Genomic DNA, 24,033 nt, shown 5'->3' with positions numbered 1-24,033 from the left:
AAGGTAGATACCAGCACTTTTCATGCTCTGCAGACCATATTAGGGATCATATACAGTTACATGTAATAACTCACAGGTGACGTCTTCTCTGGAGTCATTCACTTTTACATTTTTACTTCCTCATCCGATCCAGGGCAACATAAAGATTCCTTCCTGCCATGACTCGCCCTCTTGCAGAATCTGCTGGACATACATTTAAAATGGTACTCCGCTGTGAACATCTTATCCCCTATCCAAAGGGGATAAGAGGGAGAGGGGATAAGATGTTATATCTCTGGGGTCCCGCCGCTGGGAACCTTCGTGATCTCCACGGCGGCACCCCTGTCATTCGGAGCTCACTCCGCTCTGTGTCCAATGACTGGTGATGCCGGCCGCCACGCTCACTCCATCCTGTCTATGGGGAGAGGCGTGACGGCTTTGTACTAGCCATCATGCCCCCTTCCATAGGCATGAATGGAGGGGATGTGGCGTGACATTGAACGTGGAAGCTGCAAATTTCTGTGTTCTGGATGCTGTTGCCTCTGGCCCAGAGATCGCAGGTGTTCCCAGCAGCGGGACCCCCGTGATCTAACATCTTATACCCTATCCTTTGGATAGGGGATAAGATGTTTACAGCAGAGTACCCCTTTAAGGCTCCTTATTCCAACACCCCATCACATCTATACTACAACTTCTCTGTGTGTATAACACTGCTCCTCTATGATAGTTAGGCCCCTCATTGTTCCCATAAGGTATTAGGCTCCCTCTGTGCCCCATATAGTAGTTAGGCCTCCACACTCCCCCCATATTGTACTCAGACCCCCTCATTGTCTGCTTATAGCAGTTAAGACACTACATTATTCTCATGTAGTAGATAGACCCCCACATTGTCCCTATATATATATATATATATATATATATATATATATATTAGTCTACCCACACTGTCCCATATAGTAGCCAGACCCCCCACACACACTGTCCCCGTATACTACTTAGGCCCCATACATTGTCCTCACATACTATTTAATGATGCCCACACACAATTAAAAGCTGCACTCGCTCGGGGACCACAATTGTTGCGTCACTGCATAATGCTTGCCTCATAATATGCTTTGCTTATACTGTACAGGGAAATGATTTAACTCATGGACCCTATATATTCAAACTTAAGTTACATAGTTACATAGTTAGTATGGTTGAAAAAAGACATACGTCCATCAAGTCCAACCAGGGAATTGAAGGACTTGATGGACGTATGTCTTTTTTCAACCATACTAACTATGTAACTAACTATGTAACTTAAGTTTGGATATATAGGGTTAAATAAATAAAAAAGATCTTAGCATATAGTTACTAATATAACATGTATTCATAAGGATATTTGATAGATAGATAGAAAGAAAGAAAGAAAGAAAGAGAGAGAAACAAAGAAAGAGAAAAAGAAAGATAAAGAAAAAGAAAAAGAAAGAAAGAAAAAAAAAAGAAGAAAGAAAGAAAGAGAAAAAGAGAGAAAGAAAGAGAAAAAGAAAGAAAGATAAAGAAAAAGAAAAGGAAAGAAAGAAAAAGAAGAAGAAGAAGAAAAAGAAAGAAAGAGAAAGAAAGAAAAATAAGAGATAGATAATGCAGGTGCACTTCCCATCTTGCAGTATAAACTAAGTTATGTTGCTTTGGGAATCACGTGATCATGTGGTGCAAAGGTTAGAGGAATTTAATCACCGACTGACTCTGATCTTAAAGCTCTTGACAGAAAATAATTAGACTTTTTCATAACCCAATATGTCACATATGATGTGAATCTTTGCAGTGCAAAATGAAATACTAGTCCAAGTGCTGGCAAATAATATCTTAACTCTTTACATGTGAAAGCAGGAACAAATTGTGTAAAGAAGAAACCACTCGCTGTTTTCTGGGTTATAAGACCATCAAATATGGTGAAATTGGGACACATTTTCATTGTGGAGTCATCCCCAACAGGACTGTCTAATCCAAGTGCATTGTGTTGCTCTAAACCACATTCATATGCAGATGATTAAAACTCCTTATTTAAGGCTCCATATAGAAAATAACATCTTTAGAATATTTAAGTTAGATGTTTGGTGTTTCTGCAAAAATTGTTCACACGTGGCATGTCTATTTATGTATAATCATGTAATTCATTACATTGAACAATAGGTATTAGATTGTATGGACTACAGCCTACAGTAAAATTGAGTGTTACTAACTTATAAAATGACATGATAAGGTTAGAAGGGACATGAGGTTAGACCTGTTTTTATTTTGTTGTTACGTTGTTTTTACTATTTGGTTGACTATCTGCACTTTGCCCTGACAAGTCAGTCAGTGTAATGTCACGTATGGGCAGGCAAGGGGTGCTCGCAAAGCTCACCCGTGCCCCTGTCCCTGCCTACATGTCCGCCTATCCTAAATGATAGACCGGAAACTGGTCGACAATCCCTTCCTAAATAAGTGAGGGGAGTCAAATGTCAACACAATAAAATACAATCCTGTCAGTTGTCAGGAGCAACAGGGAAACAAGCAACTAACAAAGACAAACTAAACATACACATATAAAGTCAATGTCAGTCAAACCGAGTCTAGCCAGGAGTGGGAAGAGGTGCCGAATCGCTATAACAAAAGAGAAGTCAGATAAGAAGCCAGAAGTCAAGTTGCCGGGTATACAAGAAAATAAGGGTTTGCTAGCTACTCGGGTAATGACCGCTTTCACAGGCCTCTTCCCAGTGTCTGATGCCTGGTAATATAGGGAGATGCACATGTGGTCAATCAGTAGCTAGCCACTCAGACAGCAGGGCGTAGCCCGGCAACCTTGCAACAACACCTTGTAAGCACCTGTTAACCCTGCTGGTGCTGACAGTACCCCCCCCCCTTTTAAGAGGGGCCACCGGACACTTAAAACTGGGTCTAGGTTTGTCTGTGTGAGAACCGTGGAATTTCTTAAATAAAGTGGCCGCATGGACAGAAGAGGCCGGAACCCACGATCTCTCCTCCGGACCATAACCTTTCCAATGAATTAAGTACTTGACATAATTCTGTACCCTTCTACTATCCAGTATTCTAGCGACCTCATACTCAAGCTCTCTGTCAACCTAAAGCGGAGGAGGCGGACTCAGGACTGGAGACTGAGTAGGCACATAGCGTTTTAACAAGGAGCAATGGAACACATTATAAATCTTAAAAGAAGATGGTAATTTTAATCTGTAACTCACAGGATTAATAACTTCAATTACCTCATAAGGTCCAATGAACCTAAATGCCAGTTTCTTAGATGGAACCTTGAGACGAAGATTTTTCGTAGATAACCACACTTTATGACCAACTTTAAATTTTATGCCGCAAGTATGTCTCTTGTCGGCTGATTTCTTTTGTAGTACTTGGGAGTTTTCCAGGTTCTTCTGAACCTGAGCCCAAACTGTGCACAGTTTACTCACAGTGGTGTTGACCTCAGGGTTATCACTATCAGTATAGGTACAGGGTCTCTTAGGAATAGATAATGGACACAGCTCCCCTGCAGGACGAATCCGAGGAGTCTTAGCTCGGGCACACACATCACAAGAAGCAACAGAAGCTTTCACATCCCTGTTCAGGGTTGACCACCAAAATCTCTTTTGAAGCAATCTCCTTGTACCATGGATACCAGGATGACCTGCTAATGGAGAACAATGAGATTTCTCGATTACACGGAGGCGAAACTGACTAGGTACAAAGATTTTGCCTCTAGGAGTCTCTGGAGGAACCAAACCTTGATTACTGAAAATTTCCGATGTTAAATAGGCAGATACTGCAGAGATAACCACACCTTCTGGAAGAATAGTCTCAGGATTAGAGTCTATAGGCTGAGAAGCGCTGAAACTTCAAGACAAGGCATCAGGTAAAAGTTCAATAGCACAGACATAATCTCGGTGTGGGGGCAAAGCAGAGGAGGCCTCCTCAGAAAAAATGTCTCAAAAATCTGAAATAAATTTGGGTTGAATACTTTTACCCACACCGAGAGTAGCAAGAGAGATGGTAATGCATTTGTTAGAACACTCAGATCCCCACTTGATAAGTTCCCCTGAGGTCCAAACCCAGAATCACATTTACAGACAAATTTTTAAGAACAAAAAAGGTGATTTTTTCAAAATGCGTAGAACCGAACAATAATCCCACTTTGGGAGTAGAAAAACTGACACAACCTCCTGACAAGGGTGTATAATCCACTCCAGAAATGGGAATTGGGTCCTCCAACCTTCTCAAAGGTAAATTTAAAGACTTAATAAATTTTAGATCCACAACATTAGCAGCAGAACCAGAATCAGCAAAAGCTTTACCAAATATTTTTCTCTTTTGAAAACATATTTGCACTGGTAACAATATTTTTGAAGATAATTTCGAAGGTACCTGTGCGCCTAAATAACCTCACTGATTGTCATTTAGACGCTGGCGTTTGACACAATTCTGGAACCGATGTCCTTCGTCTCCACAAAAGAAACATGTGCTTTTCTTCCGAATGGATTTTCTCTGCTGAGGGGAAAATTTCCCTATCTGCATAGGTTCCTCAGCAGAGATACGAGGGACAGGAAAAGAAGGAAACATGGAGCAAGGAGAGTGAGGAACAAAATTAAAAGTCCGCTCTCGATTTCTTTCTTTCATACATCTGTCAAGTCGTATAGCTAATGTCATGGCTTGTTCTAATGAGTCAGGTGATGGATAATTTACAAAAGCATCCTTAATAGCGTCAGATAATCCTAGTCTGAACTGACACCTAAGGGCTGGATCATTCCAACCCGAAGCCGTGCACCACTTCCGAAAATTTGCACAGTACTCCTCTGCTGTTCTCTTTCCCTGCTTAAGATTGACTAGCTGCGATTCTGCAAAGGCTGCACGGTCTGGCTCATCATAAAGAAGGCCCAAAGCAGAAAAGAAAGCATCAACTGAACTTAATTCAGGAGCTGAGGAAGGTAAGGAGAAAGCCCACTCTTGAGGGTCTCCTTGCAACAAAGACAATATAAGTCCTACTCTCTGATCCTCTGTGATAGTAGACAGGTGGTCTCATGCGAAAATATAGCTTACAACCCTCTTTGAAGACAACAATTTTTTTTCGGTCACCTGAAAAACGGTCAGGAAGATTAATTTTAGGGTCACTTGAAACAGCTGGAGGACAGACCACTAACTGACCATTAGCTGTCTCCTGAGCCTGAACCCTCTCAGCAAGAGATTGCACTAAATGGGTTAATCCCTGCATTTGCTCTACTAAAGCAGTCATTGCTTCCATCATTGCAGATGCAGGTAGAGAGAGAGAGGAGAGAAGGAAAGTGGAGAAAAGTGGAATTTTGTTTTTCTCCTATAAATAATTTTACAAAGTTTCTGATATTTGCTTGTACCATTGGTTTACGCAAAGTTTGTTGAGTCAGTGACTGGGTACCAAATAAGAGATCTATAAAAGGAAGGTACAACTATCACACATTTATTGAACTGTTCTTCTAGGGAGACCTTTATCAAGGTATTTAGACCCTTTTTTTTCTTTTGCTTACAAAAGTCGCACATGCGCCTAAGCTTTTTTTTTGTGCGACTTTTGTGGGTAAGCAAAAAGTTGCAAACAGCCTTACCTAAGCAAATTTCAGTTTTCATTTTGCAGTGGTCAGGCATTTATAATGTGCAAAAGTCACACGTAGGCAAAAAAAAAGTTGCAAACCCCCTTCAAAAAGTTGCAAGTCCACTCCAGGTCTGACCTGGAGTACAAAAAAATCACTGCCTCCGTTCATCTCTCCCCCGCCGCCACTCATCTCTCCCCCGCCGTTATTCATCTCTCTCCCCCACCACCGCTCATCTCCCCCCTGCTCATCACCCCCCCATCGCTGCCGTTCATCTCCCCCCACTGCTGCTCATCTCCCCCCCATTGCTACTCATCTCTCCCCGCCGTCGCCCATCTACTCCCTGCCGCCACTGCTCATCTCTCCCCCGCCGCTAGAAGGATTACAACTCCCAGCATGTCCTTTCAGTGAGGACATGCTGGGAGTTGTAGTTGCAGCGGCGAGTGGGCCAGTGGTAGATGCTGGTCGACTGGCTCCCTAGAATATGAAACTACAGTGTAATTTCATATTTCCCGGTCTGAGCTGTGATTGACCGAGACCGGCCAGCCAATCACAACTCAGACAGGGAAATATGAAATTACACTGTAGTTTCATATTCCGGGGAGCCGGCCAGCCTACATCTTCCACCGGCCCACTCGCCCAGCAACTACAACTCCCAGCATGTCCTCACTGAAAGGATCCTTCTATACAAGGTTCCTTGTATTTTCATTCTCAACCAAATACCAACCAGGCAGCATAAGCCTGACGTTACCAGGGTGGGCAAGGTCCATTGTTATTAGCCCTCCCCAGCCTAAATAATGCACCCCTGTGGCGGTGGGTACCTGGGTAATAATTAGGGGTTAGTGCTAGCTTTTTTGGGGCTAACACTAAGCCCGGGCTTAGTAATGGATTCCGTCTATAAGGCGGCTTTCACTACTAAGCCCGGTGACCATATCAGGTCGGTCCCTGCGGCCATCAATTGCCGGGACCAGTGTCTAATACCGGACATGCCCAATATTGACCATTCTGAAGTGAAACTGAAAGCATTGCGGCAGCTCAGTCGGGCTGTTCGGGACTGCCGCGGTGAAATTGTGGCAACCCGAACAGCTTACAGGACACCAGGAGGATCCCTACCTGCCTCCTGTGTGTCCGATCGCCGAATGAATGCTCTGTGCCTGAGATCCAGGCAGGAGCAGTCAAGCACCGATAACACTGATCAATGCCATGCTATTGCATGGCAGTGAACAGTGTAAGAAATCAGCGTATGCAATGTTATAGCCCCCTATGGGGGCTATAAAATCACAAAAAAAGTGTTAATAAATGTGATTTAACCCCTTCCCTAATAAAAATCAGAATCACCCCCATTTTCCCATAAAAAAAACTGTGTAAATAAAAATAAACATATATGGTATTGCCGCATGCGTAAATGTCCAATCTATAAAAATATATTGTTAATTAAACCGCACGGTCAATGACGTACACGTGAAAAAATTCAAAGTCCAAAATAGCATATTTTTGGTCACTTTTTCTACCATTAAAAAATTTATAAAATCCAAACAAAAATGGTACAGATAAAAACTTCAGATTAAGAAGCAAAAAAATAGCACTCATAGATCCCATAGGCAGAAAAATAAAAAAGTCACAGGGGTTAGAAGAGGACATTTTTATACGTATAAGTTTTCCTGCATGTAGTTACGATTTTTTCCAGAAGTACGACAAAATCAGATATAAGTAGGGTATCATTTTAACCGTATGGAACTACAGAGTAATAATCAGGTATGATTTTCACCGAAAATTTTCACTGCATAGAAACGAAAGCCCCCAAAACGTACAAAAGGGCGTTTTTTTCTTCAATTCTGTTGCACAATTATTTTTTTTTCTGTTTTGCTGTAGATTTTTGAGTAAAATGACTAATGTCATTAAAGTAGAATCGGTGACGCAAAAAATAAGCCATAATATAGATAATATATATTTTTTAGGTGGAAAATTGAAAGGGTTATGATTTTTAAAAGGTAAGGAGGAAAAAACAAAAATGCAAAAACTGAAAAATGCTGAGTCGTTTTTTTTTTTAAATCAACTGGTGCCAGAAAGTTAAACAGATTTGTAAATTACTCCTGTTTAAAAATCTTAATCCTTCCAGTAATTTTTAGGGGCTCTATACTATAGAGGAAGTGCTTTTCTTTTTTGGATTTCTCTTCTGTCATGACCACAGTGCTCTCTGCTGAGGTCTGCTGTCCATTTTAGGAACTGTCCAGAGCAGGAGAAAATCCCCACAGCAAACATATACTGCTCTGGACAATTCCTAAAATGGACAGCAGAGGTCAACAGAGAGCACTGTGGTCGTGACAGAAGAGAAATCCAAAAAGAAAAGCATTTCCTCTGTAGTATACAGCCACTAAAAATTACTGGAAGGAGTAAGATTTTTTTTATAGAAGTAATTTACAATTCTGTTTAACTTTCTGGCAGCAGTTAACTTAAAAAAAAAAAGTTTTCCACGGGAGTATCCCTTTAAGAGGTTAAAAAAGTTTATTCCAAAAAAAAAACACTCCCCAACATCAACAACAAAAAATGGATTAGTACATTTAGGGGTAAGAAGTAAATATAATAAACACACACACATATATATAAATATATATATATAAACCGTATTTATCGGCTTATAACACACACTTTTTAGGCTAAAATTTTTAGCATAAAGTCTATGTGCGTGTTATACGCCGATACCGCCCCAGGAAAGGCAGGGGGAGAGAGGCCGTCGCTGCCCGCTTCTCTCCCCCTGCCTTCCCTGGGGTCTAGAGCCCTGCTGCCGGCCCTTCTCACCCCCTTGCTATCGGCGCCGCTGCCCGTTCTGTCCCCCTGACTATCGGTACCGGTGCCGATAGCCAGGGGGAGAGAAGGGGCAGCGGCACTCATTGCCGGCGCCGCTGCCCCGTTGCCTCCCCCCATCCCCGGTGGCATAATTACCTGAGTCGGGTCCGCGCTGCTGCAGGCCTCCGGCGTGCGTCCCCTTCGTCGTTGCTATGCACTGCACGGCGCGGCGCATGACGTCAGTGCGCCGCGCCGTGCATAGCAACGACGCAGGGGACGCACGCCGGAGGCCTGCAGCAGCGCGGACCCGACTCAGGTAATTATGCCACCGGGGATGGGGGGAGGCAACGGGGCAGCGGCGCCGGCAATGGGTGCCGCTGCCCCTTCTCTCCCCCTGGCTGTCGGCGCCGCTTCTCTCCCCCTAGCTATCGGCGCCGGCAGTGGGGCGCCAGTACCGATAGCCAGGGGGACAGAATGGGCAGCAGCGCCGATAGCCAGGGGGAGAGAAGGGCCGGCAGCAGGGCTCTAGACCCCAGGAAAGGCAGGGGGAGAGAAGCGGGCAGCGACGGCCTCTCTCCCCTGCCTTTCCTGGGGGTATATCGGGGTATACACGTGCACACACGCACCCTCATTTTACCACGGATATTTGGGTAAAAAACTTTTTTTACCCAAATATCCTTGATAAAATGAGGGTGCGTGTTATAGGCCGGTGCGTGGTATACCCCGATAAATACAGTATGTATATATATATATATATATATATATATATATATATATATATCCAAAAAAGGCAAAAAGCGGAACGATTTTAAAGTGAAAAACTGTGAATAAAGATCACTGTTTTTTCACTTTAAAATCATTTTTTTTCACAGCTGCGACTTGAGCCTGGGTTACAAAGTGGTGTACTGAAGTCATATATTTATTTTTGCTAAAAAAAAAAAATGATTTTCAAAAGTGATTTATAGTTTTTGCTTATGTGAGCCAAATATATCAGCCCCCTGTGATAGTATGATAAATATGTCACACATAAGCAAAACCAAAAGCAAGAATAAAATGCCTACAGAACTCGCTCACCAAAGCATTGATGATAAATGTCCCCGCTAATGTTTACAAAAGGGAAACTTTGGGTTCTTTCAGGCTCCAAGTCTAGAGTCCAGCTAGCATTGCTGCATTTCCTATAGTTATGTCACTCTTCAGTGCTAACGTGTAAAAATCTGATAGATTATTAACCAATATACAATGTGAGTGATAAATAAATAAATAGATAAATAGTGATAAGTAAAGTGATGAAGCATTCCATATGTTCTCACTATATAAAAATGCCAAGGTCAGATCCACTTAATGATTTTTATAGAACAATTGACGTAACTGTAACCTAGTTGTCTTGTTATAACATATTGCTAAAGTCAGAAAACAAACTTGAAAATATCCATCCACAGAAACATTCATTATCATCTTGGAATTGTGTATGACTTTTATTTGCTTTAGTTGTAAAGTGTCAGTAATTAAAACCACATTACCGTGATTAATAATTAGCCAACAAGCAAGAGAGTAGATGCACCTCTCTAGACCTTGGGAGGCATGCATACAACTTACAGAGGTATGGTGCTTGCATTTCAATTCCGAACCTGCTACAGATGTAAATGATGTCTTCACAAAGAAACAATGTTTAAAGATCAATGACTAATGCATATTATGCTTCACATTTTATTACTATTTCGATTGAGTGAATGTTTTAATGAGCTCTACAACGTTTGCTTCAGTCTCTGTTGTCACCTCTCATGGGTGATATTCTAATGAAGTAATTAACCTCAATATTAAAAATAGCCTGCTCTTTTTTCTTGATCAAATACAGCACATCTTTCATGCTCAGTTACCTAATATCCTTTGTCCCTCTAAAAAAAAAAAAAAAAATCGGATTCAATTTATCTTTGTGTAACAACCCCGGGGATCAGGATTCTGCAGTATGCTTTTAGTTTTTTGGTTTTTTTTATACTGTATGTTCCTGGCTAGAAACTGCATTGAGGTAAATAATACATTTGGTGTCAAGTGTGAAGAAAGGGAGGTTGAATTGAAAAGCCAGCAAAGGACACATAGTGGTCAAGTTCAACCACTTCTGAATCTTTGTGAGCTTTTCTTTTAACCCAATGCTTTTTCCATCATACATTTTCAAATATAAAAGTATATAAAACAACTTGAACTTTTCAAACTCTCCTTTCATTGTAGCAGCAGGATCCTATCTTTAAATTCCCAAGGATTCCAGGGAAATGCTGGAAGTCCCAAAGCTTACATTGCAAGTGTATTGCAATGCAAATCCATGAGACTTCTGGGAGCCAACAAGGGACATGTACACACCACCCTTATGAAAGCAACATTAACTAACAGGACTAAATACACTAAAGCAGCAGTTCTTCTCTTGTATATAGGTAACCATTTCAAAGCCACCAAGACTGCTTCTAAGTCCTCCAGTAAAGACCTATTGCACCTCCTCATCTACATGTCTCTGGTATTCCTGTACCTATACCATTTTGGGCAGTCCAACTTCTACCAGCCAGCAGTAAGTCAACCACAGTATTGGGGTATGCCCCAGGGAAACCCCCTCCACAGTACCATCTAAGTGCAGGCCCTTCATTGACCACTGTGTGGAAGGTCTAGAGAGGGTCCAGAAACATCTAAAGCCAAGTGTAATGTAATTGTTATGAGAGAAGAACTACAAGCATCAGTAGACCCTTTACACGTCATCCCTAGGCTGCAACTACACATAGATTCTGTGCAAAATGGCAGCAATGAAAGTTATGTTAACAGAGTCTTCAAAATAGTAGAACATAGTAGTAAACATAGTACAGAATACAATGATGTTTTACAGGATAACTTTTGCAGTAACAACGCAGAGATGAAAATATATATGATATACTCAATTAAATATAATCTTAGTTACCATTGCATACATGATAAGTTATGTCCAGGAAGCATACCTACCACTGTAAATGAAAATTTAGCAGTGCTCTATAACTGTATGTACTGTACTAAGTGTGTGAAGTATTTTTCTCAAAAATTTAGAAATCCAGTTTAATTTCCCAGTCTCCTTTATCAGATAACAACTACAGTATATTCCCTGAGCTGTCTTTCCATCTCCCATCATGTCACCTATGTCAGTCACTATAATTGTTTTCAAAAAAATTATCAGTTCAGTGATAATGTGCTTGAGGTGTAAGGTACTGTTAGGTGTAAGGTAGGTTAGGTTTACTTTACATATTTAGTTTTTTTTCCTTCTTTTTTTTTCCACTAACATGGGCCCTTCAATGGAAAAACAAGATAACTTAAGGATTTGTGGTGATAAAATTATACTTGTTCACAAAAAGCAAGGCCTCTTTGTCATAGTTTAGCAACAGTCACTACCATACACAAGTAAAATTGTCTCTTTGCAAGTGAATCCAGAGGAAGACAACAGAATTCTTTAAGTCCTTAAGTCTGGGATCATGTTTTTTTGAATGATAAACTGAGAAAAATAGAAGACCTGAAAAGATTTTGTATCTTTGTCAATTGAAGTATTGCTGACCCTGTTATATGATCTATATATTCATCCAAGAGAGTATATATATATATATATATATATATATATATATATATGCGAGAAGAACAATGAGGTCCGGCACTAGGTGGTTGCAGGTAAAAACAGTTTGTTGCTTTATTGAAGATATCGCAGTACAAAGCTGGAAGTCTGATGCGTTTTGCAAAGATGCTTAATCGTAGACTGCCAAACAATCACAAAATACTACTTAAAATACAAAAGGTACAAGTCACATGACTGTCCTCGTCATCATTAGAATTATGCACATGTAAAACTCGGAATTGGAATCCATTATATCCTCACCATATGATGTCTGTTCACATTGAACAAATAAAATTTGCTGCGTTTAATTTTCTATGTCTATAACATTATATAATCGATATCCGAACCGGAAAAGGGTTATTTCTTGTAATACACATATATATATATATATATATATATATATATATATATTTATATTCTTATATATCTCCTTCTACCTTTTCTCATTATTAATGTAAAAAACGCAGTGCAAATAGTCTCAATGTGAACTAGACATATGTCTTACATATATTTCTATACAAGTGAGAGAGAAGTGTATGTACTAATTTTCAGGACCAAATAACCATGTTAGAATTAACCAGTCTACAGATGGAAAATGTTGCTTGTGGGGACCAACTGGATAAGCCTTATCTCTCTGCCAACCCTGGGTCTATCCTGTGGCCTCCCAGTCGGAGGCCCTGGATAGATTCCAGGAGTTGGTAGAGAGAGATTTGCTTAAGTTAAAACAAGAATCCTGTATTGCAAACATGCATGATAACCTTAATAAAAATGAACGTAAAGCATTGAAGGATTTAATTGACAATAATTCCATTGTTATTTGTAATGGCGATAAGGGCGGAAATATTACAGTGCTGGATGCCGGCTTATATAAAAAAAAACTTAACATGGAAATATTGTCAGATACACAGACCTATAAGAAATTGAGTGGTGATCCCACTAAACCATTTCAACTGAAACTCAGAAAGATATTGGAGAAAGGGGTGGCGCTGGGTGTTTTGGATACAAAGTTGGAGGAATATCTTTTTGTGACTCATCCTATAATCCCAGTGTTCCACTCACTCCCAAAGGTACATAAAGGGGTTTTTCCACCTCCCCTAAGGCCCATTGTCGCAGGTATTGGGTCCTTACTAGAGCGCCTTGGGGAGTGGGTGGACCACTATTTGCAACAACTTACTAAAATAACACCCACTTACATTGAAGATTCAAAACATGCTATAAACATTTTAGAAGACATCACCTGGAACAGCAGGTTGTCATGGGCAACTTGTGACATCATAGGATTATACCCATCCATCCCTTGGTCTAAAGGCGTAGAAGCCTTGTCAATACACATGGACGGGTACAGTACGTACTCCCCTGGTCTGAAGGAATTCATCGCCATCACAACGGAATTCTTGCTTAAACACAATTATTTCATGTTCGATGGCGATTACTTCCTTCAGACCAGGGGAGCTTCTATGGGGGCCAAGTACTCCCCATCCTTTGCAAACATTTTTATGTTTCATTGGGAATCACATTTCATATTTAATGATGAGAATCCATATTTGAACAGCATCCATTGGATAGGGCATCTTATAGACAATATTCTATTGATTTGGAAAAGCACAGAGGAGGAGTTTAGGGAATTTGTAGAGTACATCGGGTCAAATGACTTCAATTTGGGATTTACATCTTTGTACAATAAAAACAATATTAATTTCTTGGACCTTACTTTGGTTGGCAGGGAGAATACTATTGAAATCCTTCCATATAAGAAGGAAACGGCGACCAACTATTTTAAGAGCGTCCTCCTGCCACCCAAAGCATGTGCTAAACAATATCCCATTTGGAGAACTCTGTAGAATAAAGCACAACTGTTCCAGGGATGATGTTTTCAGTAAAGCAGCAGAGGACCAATGTGACAGGTTGAAGAATAGAGGTTAAAATGACAGAATCTTGAACCAGTCACATAGAAAGGTCAATGAAATAGATCGGAGAGACTTGGTGACATATTCCAGGAGTCGACAAGTACAGGAGGGAATATAATGCAGGAGGGAAAACAAGTAGATTTAAAAACAAGAGACATATTTTGTAACACCGTATAGCATCCAGTTTAATAAAATAAAAAGTATCATAAATAGGTATATCCCAGTCCTCGAAACAGATCCAGTTTCAAGAAGTGTTGTGGCAGACGGTATTGCTGTAGTATCCAGGAGGGGCCCCTCCATAGGATCTAAAATATCTCCAAGTCTTTTTTTGAGCAAAAACAAGACAGCAAGTGGTCAAACGTGGTTAAGCTCAAAGGGGAATCGGAAATGTGGACACAATAGATGCCTAACGTGTGAGTACATAGATGTCACAGATCGGGTGACATCATGTACCACGGGAAAGACATATAACATACAGAGTTATATAAATTGTAATACAAAAAATATTGTATATGTAGCAACATGTACATCTTGCAAATTACAATACATTAGTTGTTCAGGCAATACATTAAAGATGATAGTCTGTAAGCATGTGTCAGATATTAGAAGTAATTTACCGGGCATCTCCATGTTGTCTCGTCACTTCAGAGACGTGACCAGCCTCCGTGTATCAGGGAAAGAAAAAAAATATCCCTGGGACCAAGGGGTGGTGACCTCAAAAGTAGAATGTATAAATGTGAAACCCACTGGATGTTTCTTTTAGGAACTAGATACACAGAGGGATTAAATAAAAGAATGGATATTTTTTTGACTTGCCCTTAAAATAGAAATGGCTATATATATATATATATATATATATATATATATATATATATATATATACAAATAAAAAATAATAAAATAACGATAAACAAAAAATATAAGCAAGTAATATAAAATAACAAAAAATTTATAAAAAATAATAATGAAAATAATAAAAATAAAATAAAAGAGAATATAAAATAATACAAAAATAATAAATAATAAGAAAATATAAAATAATTAACTAACAAAAAACAAAAAATAATCAATAACAAAATAAAAATAAAATAAAAAACTAAATTAATAAACATATAACAACAGAATATAAGTTAATAATAAATTAGTAATAATAGCATAATATAATAATTGAAACAATAATAAAGAACTATAACTGGCAACAACAACTTACCATCGGAAAAAATTCTTAAGAGGTTTAATATACAAAAAATATAAATTATATAAATTACATCTTGCTTCTAGTATTAGACAGAAATGTTTCCTCTTTTTTCTTTTTACAATTCTAGAATAATATGTATACATCTTTCCCGCACATAACACTATGAACAACTGATGCAATCTTCTCCACTTGGTGACCCAACTTGTATAGAAATGTATGTAAGTCATATGTCTAGTTCACATTGAGACTATTTGCACTGCGGTTTTTACATTAATAACAAGAAAAGGTAGAAGGAGATATATATAAAAAAAAATATTTATGTATATATATATATATATATATATATATATATATATATATATATATGTATTACAAGAAATAACCCTTTTCCGGTTCGGATATCGATTATATAATGTTATAGACATAGAAAATTAAACGCAGCGCATTTTGTTTGTTCAATGTGAACAGACATCATAGGGTGAGGATATAATGGATTCCAATTCCGGGTTTTACATGTGCATGATTCTAATGATGACGAGGACAGTCATGTGACTTGTACCTTTTGTATTTTAAGTTGTATTTTGGGATTGTTTGGCAGTCTACGATTAAGCATCTTTGCGAAACGCGTCAGACTTCCAGCTTTGTACTGCGATATCTTCAATAAAGCAATAAACTGTTTTTACCTGCAACCACCTAGTGCCGGACCTCATTGTTTTTCTCGCACAAACATTAGCCGGAGGCGGTACCAGTAGGCCCGTGACACAGGTGGAGAGGTGGGTGTGCTAATGGTGAGCGGCTCTCAGTCCAGCTTTTGAGATATATATATATATATATATATATATATATATATATAATGTCCAAAGACTGTATCTTGGCGCTGGTCAACAAAGTCCCCTTTGTCCCATAAGAATAAACTAGTCTTATAAATAGCAAATATTTGTTTTAGGGCCATGATTTGCACTAGGACCCAAGAGATTTAAGCCAAGTCTCTGCATTTATGTGATTAAAAATAATATTAAAAATAATAATAATTTAAAGCAGAAGAAATTTACTGTAAAACACACATAAATATGTAGTTTACTAAGGCATGTTAATTTATTGCCTTACATATAGTGCTTAGCCATACGGCTCACCACTGCTACCATCTTCATCATATGAAGATACATCTGGGTTAAACAAGACTCATTTCTGTCTTTCTATTGCAGATGGACCCAGTTCAAAAAGCAGTCATAAATCATACATTTGGGGCTCCCTTACCACAGAGAAGGAAGCAAATCTCCCCCTGCAATATATGTCAACTGAAATTTAATTCTGAAGTAAGTTTATCATTTCTTGGTCCTGATAAACTCTGTATTGGCAATAAAAAAGAATCAGTGAGAAAGGGCAGTGTTTATGTGATACAGGAGCAGAAGGCAGTTGTTGTTTTTTTCAGTTAATCTTATGGTAATTATGTGATTACTGTGATCATAGTCATTTTATCCGACACCAAAACCAAATAATTAGAGTTTTTTTTGGCTAGACTTAAATAAGGATAAAAAAAAATTACTTTAGAGAACTGTGAGAAATGCAAATAATTGCTGCGCTGGGACTTTAATCTATGATAATAGAAAAAGGTCCAATTTGAACATTTGACTGTGTTTACAAATCTGTTAGAGTAGACAAGAGCTGGCAGAGGTGAGGTGACATCTGTCCTGGTCAGGTGTCAGACCATTGGATTGTGGTCAACTTTCCATCTCAAGAATGGTGATGCAAATGAATGACAGTCTTTCATTCTACGCCAAAAAAGCTCTTCATTTTTTTTTGTGTGACCATAATGCTTTTCTGTTTTGAATGCATGTAGGCTTTGTCTTTCAGTAGTTAATTGGTGGCTTAGATTTTAAGATGGTAAACAATACTAACGCCATTTCTCCTTACGCCTTTCAATTTTTGTTTTTATAATTTGTTTTATATCTTTGTACAAGAACCTAATAACTGTGTTGGTTATGCTATGCTTAACCCCTTAAGGATGAAGCCCATTTGGGCCTTAAGGACGCAGACAATTTTATTTTTACGTTTTCCTTTTTTCCTCCTCGCCTTCAAAAATCAGTTGTCCGTTGTAATGCCATCACTCACTTTACCATAAAATGGATGGCACATCGAAAAAATACTATTTGTGTGGGGAAATTAAAAAGAAAAACACAATTTTGCTAATTTTGAAAGGTTTCGTTTTCACACCATACAATTTACGGTAAAAATGACATGTGTTCTTCATTCTTTGGGTCAATACAATTAAAATGATACCCATGAAAATATACTTTCTATTACTGTTGCGCTTAAAAAAAATCACAAACTGTTTAACCAAATAAGTACGTTTAAAATCCCCCTATTTTGAAGACCTATAACTTTTTCATTTTTCCGTATATGCGGCGCAATGAAGGCTAATTTTTTGCACCGTGATCTTTACTTTTTATTGATACCATATTTCCTTATATAAAACTTTTAATATTTTTATTAATTTTTTTGGGAATAAAATGTTATAAAAAAGTGGCTATTTTGGACTTTTTTTTTTTAACGTTCACGCCGTTCCCCGTACGGTATCATTAACATTTTATTTTAATAGTTGGGAAATTTACACATGCGGCGACACCTAATATGTATGTAAAATATTTTTTTTACACTTTTTGGGGGTGAAATAGGGAAAATGGGACAATTTACGTTTTTATTGGGGGAGGGGGTTTTTCAATGTTTTTTATTTTTTACTTTTTTTTTACTTTTATTTTTACACTTTAATAGTCCCCATAGGGGACTATTTATAGCAATCATTCGATTGCTAATACTTTTCAGTGCTATGTATAGGAAACAGCACTGATCAGCATTATCGGTCATCTTCTGCTCTGGTCTGCTCGATCTCAGACCAAAGCAGAAGACCCCGGGAGATGGCCGGAGCAAGGTGAGGGGACCTCACGGCAGCACTGTGTGCGATCTGATCATCCATTTAAAGTACCACGATGCTGCTGTTCACCGTACGGGATCATTAACATTTTAATATTTCGGACATTTACGCACGCGGCGATACCAAATATGTCTATAAAATTAATTTTTTTACGCTTTTTGGGGGTAAAATAGGAAAAAACGGACGTTTTACTTTTTTATCGGGGGAGGGGAGTTTTCACTTTTTTTTACTTTTACATTTTTTTACATTTTTTTTTACACTTGAATAGTCCCCATAGGGGACTATTCATAGCAATACCATGATTGCTAATACTGATCTGTTTTATGTATAGGACATAGAACAGATCAGTGTTATCGGCGATCTTCTGTTCTGGTCTGCTCGATCACAGACCAGAGCAGAAGACGCCGGAAGCCGGAAGCAGGAAGGTGAGGGGATCTCCGTGCGGCGTTCTGAATGATCGGATTACCGCAGCAGCGCTGCGGGCGATCCGATCATTCATTCAAATCGCGCACTGCTGCAGATGCCGGGATCTGTATTGATCCCGGCACCTGAGGGGTTAATGGCGGACGCCCGCGAGATCGCGGGCGTCGGCCATTGCCGGCGGGTCCCTGGCTGCGATCAGCAGCCGGGATCAGCCGCGCATGACACGGGCATCGCTCCGATGCCCGCGGTTATGCACAGGATGTAAATGTACGTCCTGGTGCGTTAAGTACCACCGCACCAGGACGTACATTTACGTACTGCGTCCTCAAGGGGTTAAGGGTCTATTCACACGTACAGTATCCTTTGCATATTTGATGTGCAGGATTTTAAGCTGTGTTTAGTCATTTAGTTTACTTTGCTATTTGCAGCATCAATATGTGCATGATACTGTATGTGTAAAAGAATATTCTCAAGAAAAAAAAAGTATTTTCAAAATAACTAGTGCAAAAAAGTTATCCAAAATTTGTAAATTTTCATACTATTCAGACCTTCTGGTACTTATCAGATACTGTAGTTCATGAAAGTCATGTAGTTCTTTCCAATCCAACACAATGCTACCAACTCTGTCTAAGTTGTTGGTGTAGTGCATCCTCGTTATAAGCCCTGCCAGTGGCAATAAAGCAGCAAGTTGGAGTAGAGGTTTGGGTGCCGTGTTGTTCATTACCTTTCAGTAAGCTAAGTTGGGAACTGTTCACAGCAGGAAAAAAAAAGAGGTTTGCTGCAGAGATTTTCTTCTGCTCTGGACAGCTCCTGATATGGATGAAGGTGGAAGCAGGGAGCGCCACATCAGACTGGAAACAACTACACAACTTTCTCCAGGGCGTACAGCAGCTGATAAGTAATGGAAAGCTTGATATTTTTAAATAAAGGTAACTTACAAATATGTGTACGATTCTGATACAAGTTCATGTAATCTTTTTTTTTTTTAGAATACTCCTTTAGAGTCAACCTCTCCTGCACACAACTATATCATTTTGTGTTTAATTTTTCTGCCACAAGTCTTGTGTGGTTATGCAGAATTGTGGTAAAGCAACTACAACTATTTGCATCCACATTCTAGTATCCTGCTGAGATCACTGGAAAAAGGCATTTTCTGTCCTATGCCTACAAATTTAAACTTGACAGTCTAAGCAGAAGTTTAATGTTTAATGTTTTGTCATCTCATCTCAAATCTCAACATGACATAGTTGCATAGTTAGTATGGGTGAAAAAAGACACCTGCTCATCAAGTACAACAGGCTAACAAGCACTTATCTGAGCATCTAGGGGAAAGGAGCACAACCATTATTGATGCTCATAATGATGTGAGTGACCAGAGTCTCTCTTGAGTTGTACTGTTCATAATTCTTTGCGGCTCTGTCATAGTGGTAGAAAGGGTTCTGCTGGCACTTGCGTGAGTTTCGTGTAGAGAAGATTTTTTTTTTTTAAACAAGCATTTTTCTAATACTTGTAACTACATTTTTTGTGTGTGCGTGTCAGATGGTTTAGTTCATATTCATTCAGTTGATGATATGTATTAACTGAAGTAACAAAAAAGAAGAGAACAGTACAAATTGGAATCTGCTTGTCTGATATGGTGAATCTACCCATGTGTTTTTCACATGATGTTACAGAAAGTGCTCAACTTCCGCATTTTTATAAATGCACACACAGTCAGAAGGTGCAGATGGCACTGCCTAATCGGTGCGCACCTGTGAGAGCACTGGATTACGTCCGAGTCATACCAGCATTGCTACGGGATATTTCAGTGATGCTCTGTGCTTCAAAAGTAGTGTTTCCAACTCCTATAGTTGGCTTGATATGATTTTTGTTAGTCATTCCCTTCTCTCTGCCTCCCCCCGTTCCTCCATTGACTCCATTCTTTGGTCAGACCCCGCCTCTGTCCTAGCTCGGTTTCAGTTTGCTGATAGTGGTCCCCATCCCTTCTCCTGGCGACTGAACGACAATTTGCTGAGAGATACCTTATGCTCATCTGAGGTCACTCGTACTATTTCATAATTTTTGGAGATACATCGCTCTGACCCCATTCCATACCCCACCCAGTGGGAAGCCTTGAAATGTACGATACACGGCATTTTGATGTCTCATGGGGCTCATCTTAAAAAAGCTAATGGTCAGAAATTGAGCTATCTATTTGCAGCCTTAGCTTCCTTAGAAGCGTATAATAAGTGAGCTTACTCTGAGAGCACTCAAGCCCAGATCTCCACCGTGAGGCAGCTCTGTGCTCAGTTGTCTTGACCAACAGTCGTTCTGTTATCAGGAGAGGGCACACCGTGGCTATTAGGAATATGCGGACAAGAGTGGCACCTGGCTATCTAGAGCCCTACCTCCTAAGACTTCTTCTCCATACATTCTATCTCTTAACTCTGCCTGCTTCTGGCAGGATTCATACCACTCAGCAGATTGTCTCCAAGCTCCACTCTTATTACCAATCCATTTATACCTAATATGCAGACTTCTCCCCTTCTGTTTTCTGGGCAAAGATTGTCCATTATCTTTCAAAACACAGTCTCCCCTGTTTGCCACCGGAGCGTTGGGAGCGCCTTGATCGTCTGTTGGAGCCTGAGGAGATTCAGGAGGCTATTAAGGGTCTCAAAAATGGGAAATGTCCTAGGCACGATGGGTTTATGGCCCATTTCTATAAGAAGTATGTCGACCTTGTTACCCTCCTATGTTGAGGGCTTTCAATTCTGCTGTAGATGGTGCCTCTTTTCCTCCTCAGGCTCTCATGGCTCATATCACAGTGATCCCCAAGCCTGGTAGGGATCCCACCTCCTGTAGCAACTATCGTCCTATATCGCTACTGAACTTGGACAGTAAAATCTACTCTAACATTTTGGCCCTTCGTTTGGGTCCCTTGCTTCCCTCCCTGATTCATAATGACCATGTTGGTTTTGTTTCGGGTAGGGAAGCCAGGGACAATACCCTGAAGATATTTTCCCTCATCACTGCTGCCAGATCCCGCAATTTACCTGTTTGTCTACTTTCTATTGATGCCAAAAAGGCTTTTGATAGGGTCGGGTGGGACTTTTTAGATTTAGCCTAAAATTGCAGTATTCTCAATGAGTATACTAAAATGATTATATATAGTGATTTGAAGGACTATTTCAAAATCCAGTTGATTATGAAGTTATAATTAGAGATGAGCACATTTTTTAAAAATTTGATCTGGCCGATTCGTTGAATAAAAAAATAAATAAATTTGATCCGAATAAATTCTCGGCAAATTTTTATTAGTAATGTATTTTAATAATGTGTTTAACCCCTTAAGGACCAAGCCCATTTTCACCTTAAGAACCGGAGCATTTTTTGCACATCTTACCACTGTCACTTTAAGCATTTAAGAAAAGTAAAAGCATGCTTTTACTTTTCATTCTGATTACCAGATTGTTTTTTCATGACATATTCTACTTTATGTTAGTGGTAAATTTTTGTCGATACTTGCATCATTTCTTGGTGAAAAATTCCAAAATGCTATGAAAAAATTTAACATTTAGCATTTTTCTAACTTTGAAGCTCTCTGCTTGTAAGCAACATAGACATTCCAAATAAATGATATATTGATTCACATATGCAATATGTCTACTTTATGTTTGCATCATCAAGTTGACATATTTTTACTTTTGGAAGACATCAGAGGGCTTCAAAGTTCAAGAGCAATTTTCCAATTTTTCACAAAATTATGTAAATCAGAATTTTTCTGGGACCAGTTCAGTTTTGAAGTGGATTTGAAGGGCCTTCATATTAGAAATACCCCATAAATGACACCAGTATAGAAACTGCACCCCTCAAAGTATTCAAAATGACATTAAGCAAGTGTGTTTACCCTTAGGTGTTTCACAGGAATAGCAACAAATTGAAGGAAAAAATTCAAAATCTTCATTTTTTACACTTGCATGTTCTTGTAGACCAAGTTTTTGAATTTTTACAAGGGGTAATAAGAGAAAAAGCCCCACTAAATCTGTAACCCAATTTTTCATGAGTAAGGAAATACCTCATATGTGAATGTCAAGTGTTCGGCGGGCACAGTAGAGGGCTCAGAAGGAAAGTAGCAACAATGGGATTTTGGAGAGTGAATTTTGCTGAAATGGTTTTTGGGGGGCATGTCACATTGAGGAAGCCCCTAATGTGCCAGAACAGCAGAAAATCCCCCACATGGCATACCATTTTGGAAACTATACCCCTCAAGGCATGTATCAAGGTATACAGTGAGCCTTAACAACCCACAGGTGTTTGACGACTTTTTGTTAAAGTTGGATGTGTAAATGAAAAAAACATAATTTTTCACTATAGTGCATTTTTTCCCCAAAATGTACAATTTTTACAAAGGGTAATGGGAGGAAATGCCCCCCAAAATTTGTAACCTCATCCCTTCTGAGTATGGAAATACCCCATGTTAGGACGTAATATGCTCTGTGGGCGAACTACAGTGCTCAGAAGAGAAGGAGTAACATTTGGCTTTTGGAAAGCAAATTTTGCTGAAATGTTTTTTGGGGGGCATGTCGCAGAACAGCAAAAAAAAAAAAAAAACACATGGCATACTATTTTGGAAACTACACCCCTCAAAGAACATAACAAGGGGTACAGTGAGCCTTAACATTTCACAGGTGTTTGCGACTTTTTGTTAAAGTTGGATGTGTAAATGGAGAAAAAAAATGTTTCACTAAAATGCTGGTTTTTCCCCAAATTTTTTATTTTTACAAGGGGTAATAGGAGAAAATGACCTCCAAAATTTGTAACCCCATTCTGAGTATGTGTAAATACCCCAGAAGTGCTCTGCTGGTGAACTAAAATGCTCAGAAGAGGAGGAGCGCCATTGAGCTTTTGGAGAGAGAATTTGTTTGGAAAGGAAGTCAGGGGCCATGTGCGTTTACAAAGCCCCCCGTGGTGCCAAAACAGTGGAGCCCCCCACATGTGACCCCATTTTGGAAACTACATCCCTCAGAGAATATAATAAGGGGTGCAGTGAGTATTTACACCCCATTAGCATTTGGCAGATCTTTGGAACAGTGGGCTGTGCAAATGAAAAATTAAATTTTTCATTTTCACGGACCACTTTTCCAAAAATATGTCAGATACCTGTGAAGCGTAAATTCTAACTGTACCCCTTATTACATTACATGAGGGGTGCAGTGTCCAAAATGGGGTCAGATATTATGGGGGTCCACTATGGGGGCTTTGCAAAGACACATGGCCTTCAATTCTAGACTCATTTTCTCTTCAAAAGCCCAATGGCGCTCCTTCTCTTCTGAGCATTGTAGTGCACCCGCAGAGTACTTTACATCCACATATGGGGTATTTTCTTACTCAGAAATGGGGTTAAAAATTTTGGGGGACTGTTTTCTTATTTTCCCTTGTGAAAATAAAAAAAATTAGCGTAACACCAGCATTTTAGTGAAAAACATTTTTTTTTTTTGCATTTTCCCATCCAACTTTAATGAAAATTCTTACAACACTTGTGGTGTGTTAAGGCTCACTATACCCCTTGTTACATTCCATGAGGGGTGTAGTTTCCAAAATGGGGTCAAATGTGGGTATTTATT

General features: G+C 39.3%; 1 protein-coding gene across 2 annotated transcripts in view; it reads left to right on the top strand.

Moving 5' to 3' along the window:
* Positions 1 to 24,033, top strand: part of ZNF385D (zinc finger protein 385D) — a 350,029-nt gene that overhangs the window by 174,556 nt on the left and 151,440 nt on the right. Inside the window, exon 3 of one of the 2 annotated variants that reach the window (XM_056519969.1) lies at positions 16,281 to 16,391. The exons of the other annotated variant lie outside the window; for it this stretch is intronic. Coding sequence (XP_056375944.1) covers positions 16,281 to 16,391 — 111 coding nt within the window. The remainder of the gene's footprint in view (positions 1 to 16,280; positions 16,392 to 24,033) is intronic. 2 annotated transcript variants of the gene reach the window in all.

Source organism: Hyla sarda, chromosome 5, assembly GCF_029499605.1.
Source record: "Hyla sarda isolate aHylSar1 chromosome 5, aHylSar1.hap1, whole genome shotgun sequence".
Classification (NCBI taxonomy): Eukaryota; Metazoa; Chordata; class Amphibia; order Anura; family Hylidae; genus Hyla; species Hyla sarda.
The sequence above is the reverse complement of the archived record's forward strand: the minus strand, read 5'-3'. Positions and strand labels throughout refer to the sequence as shown.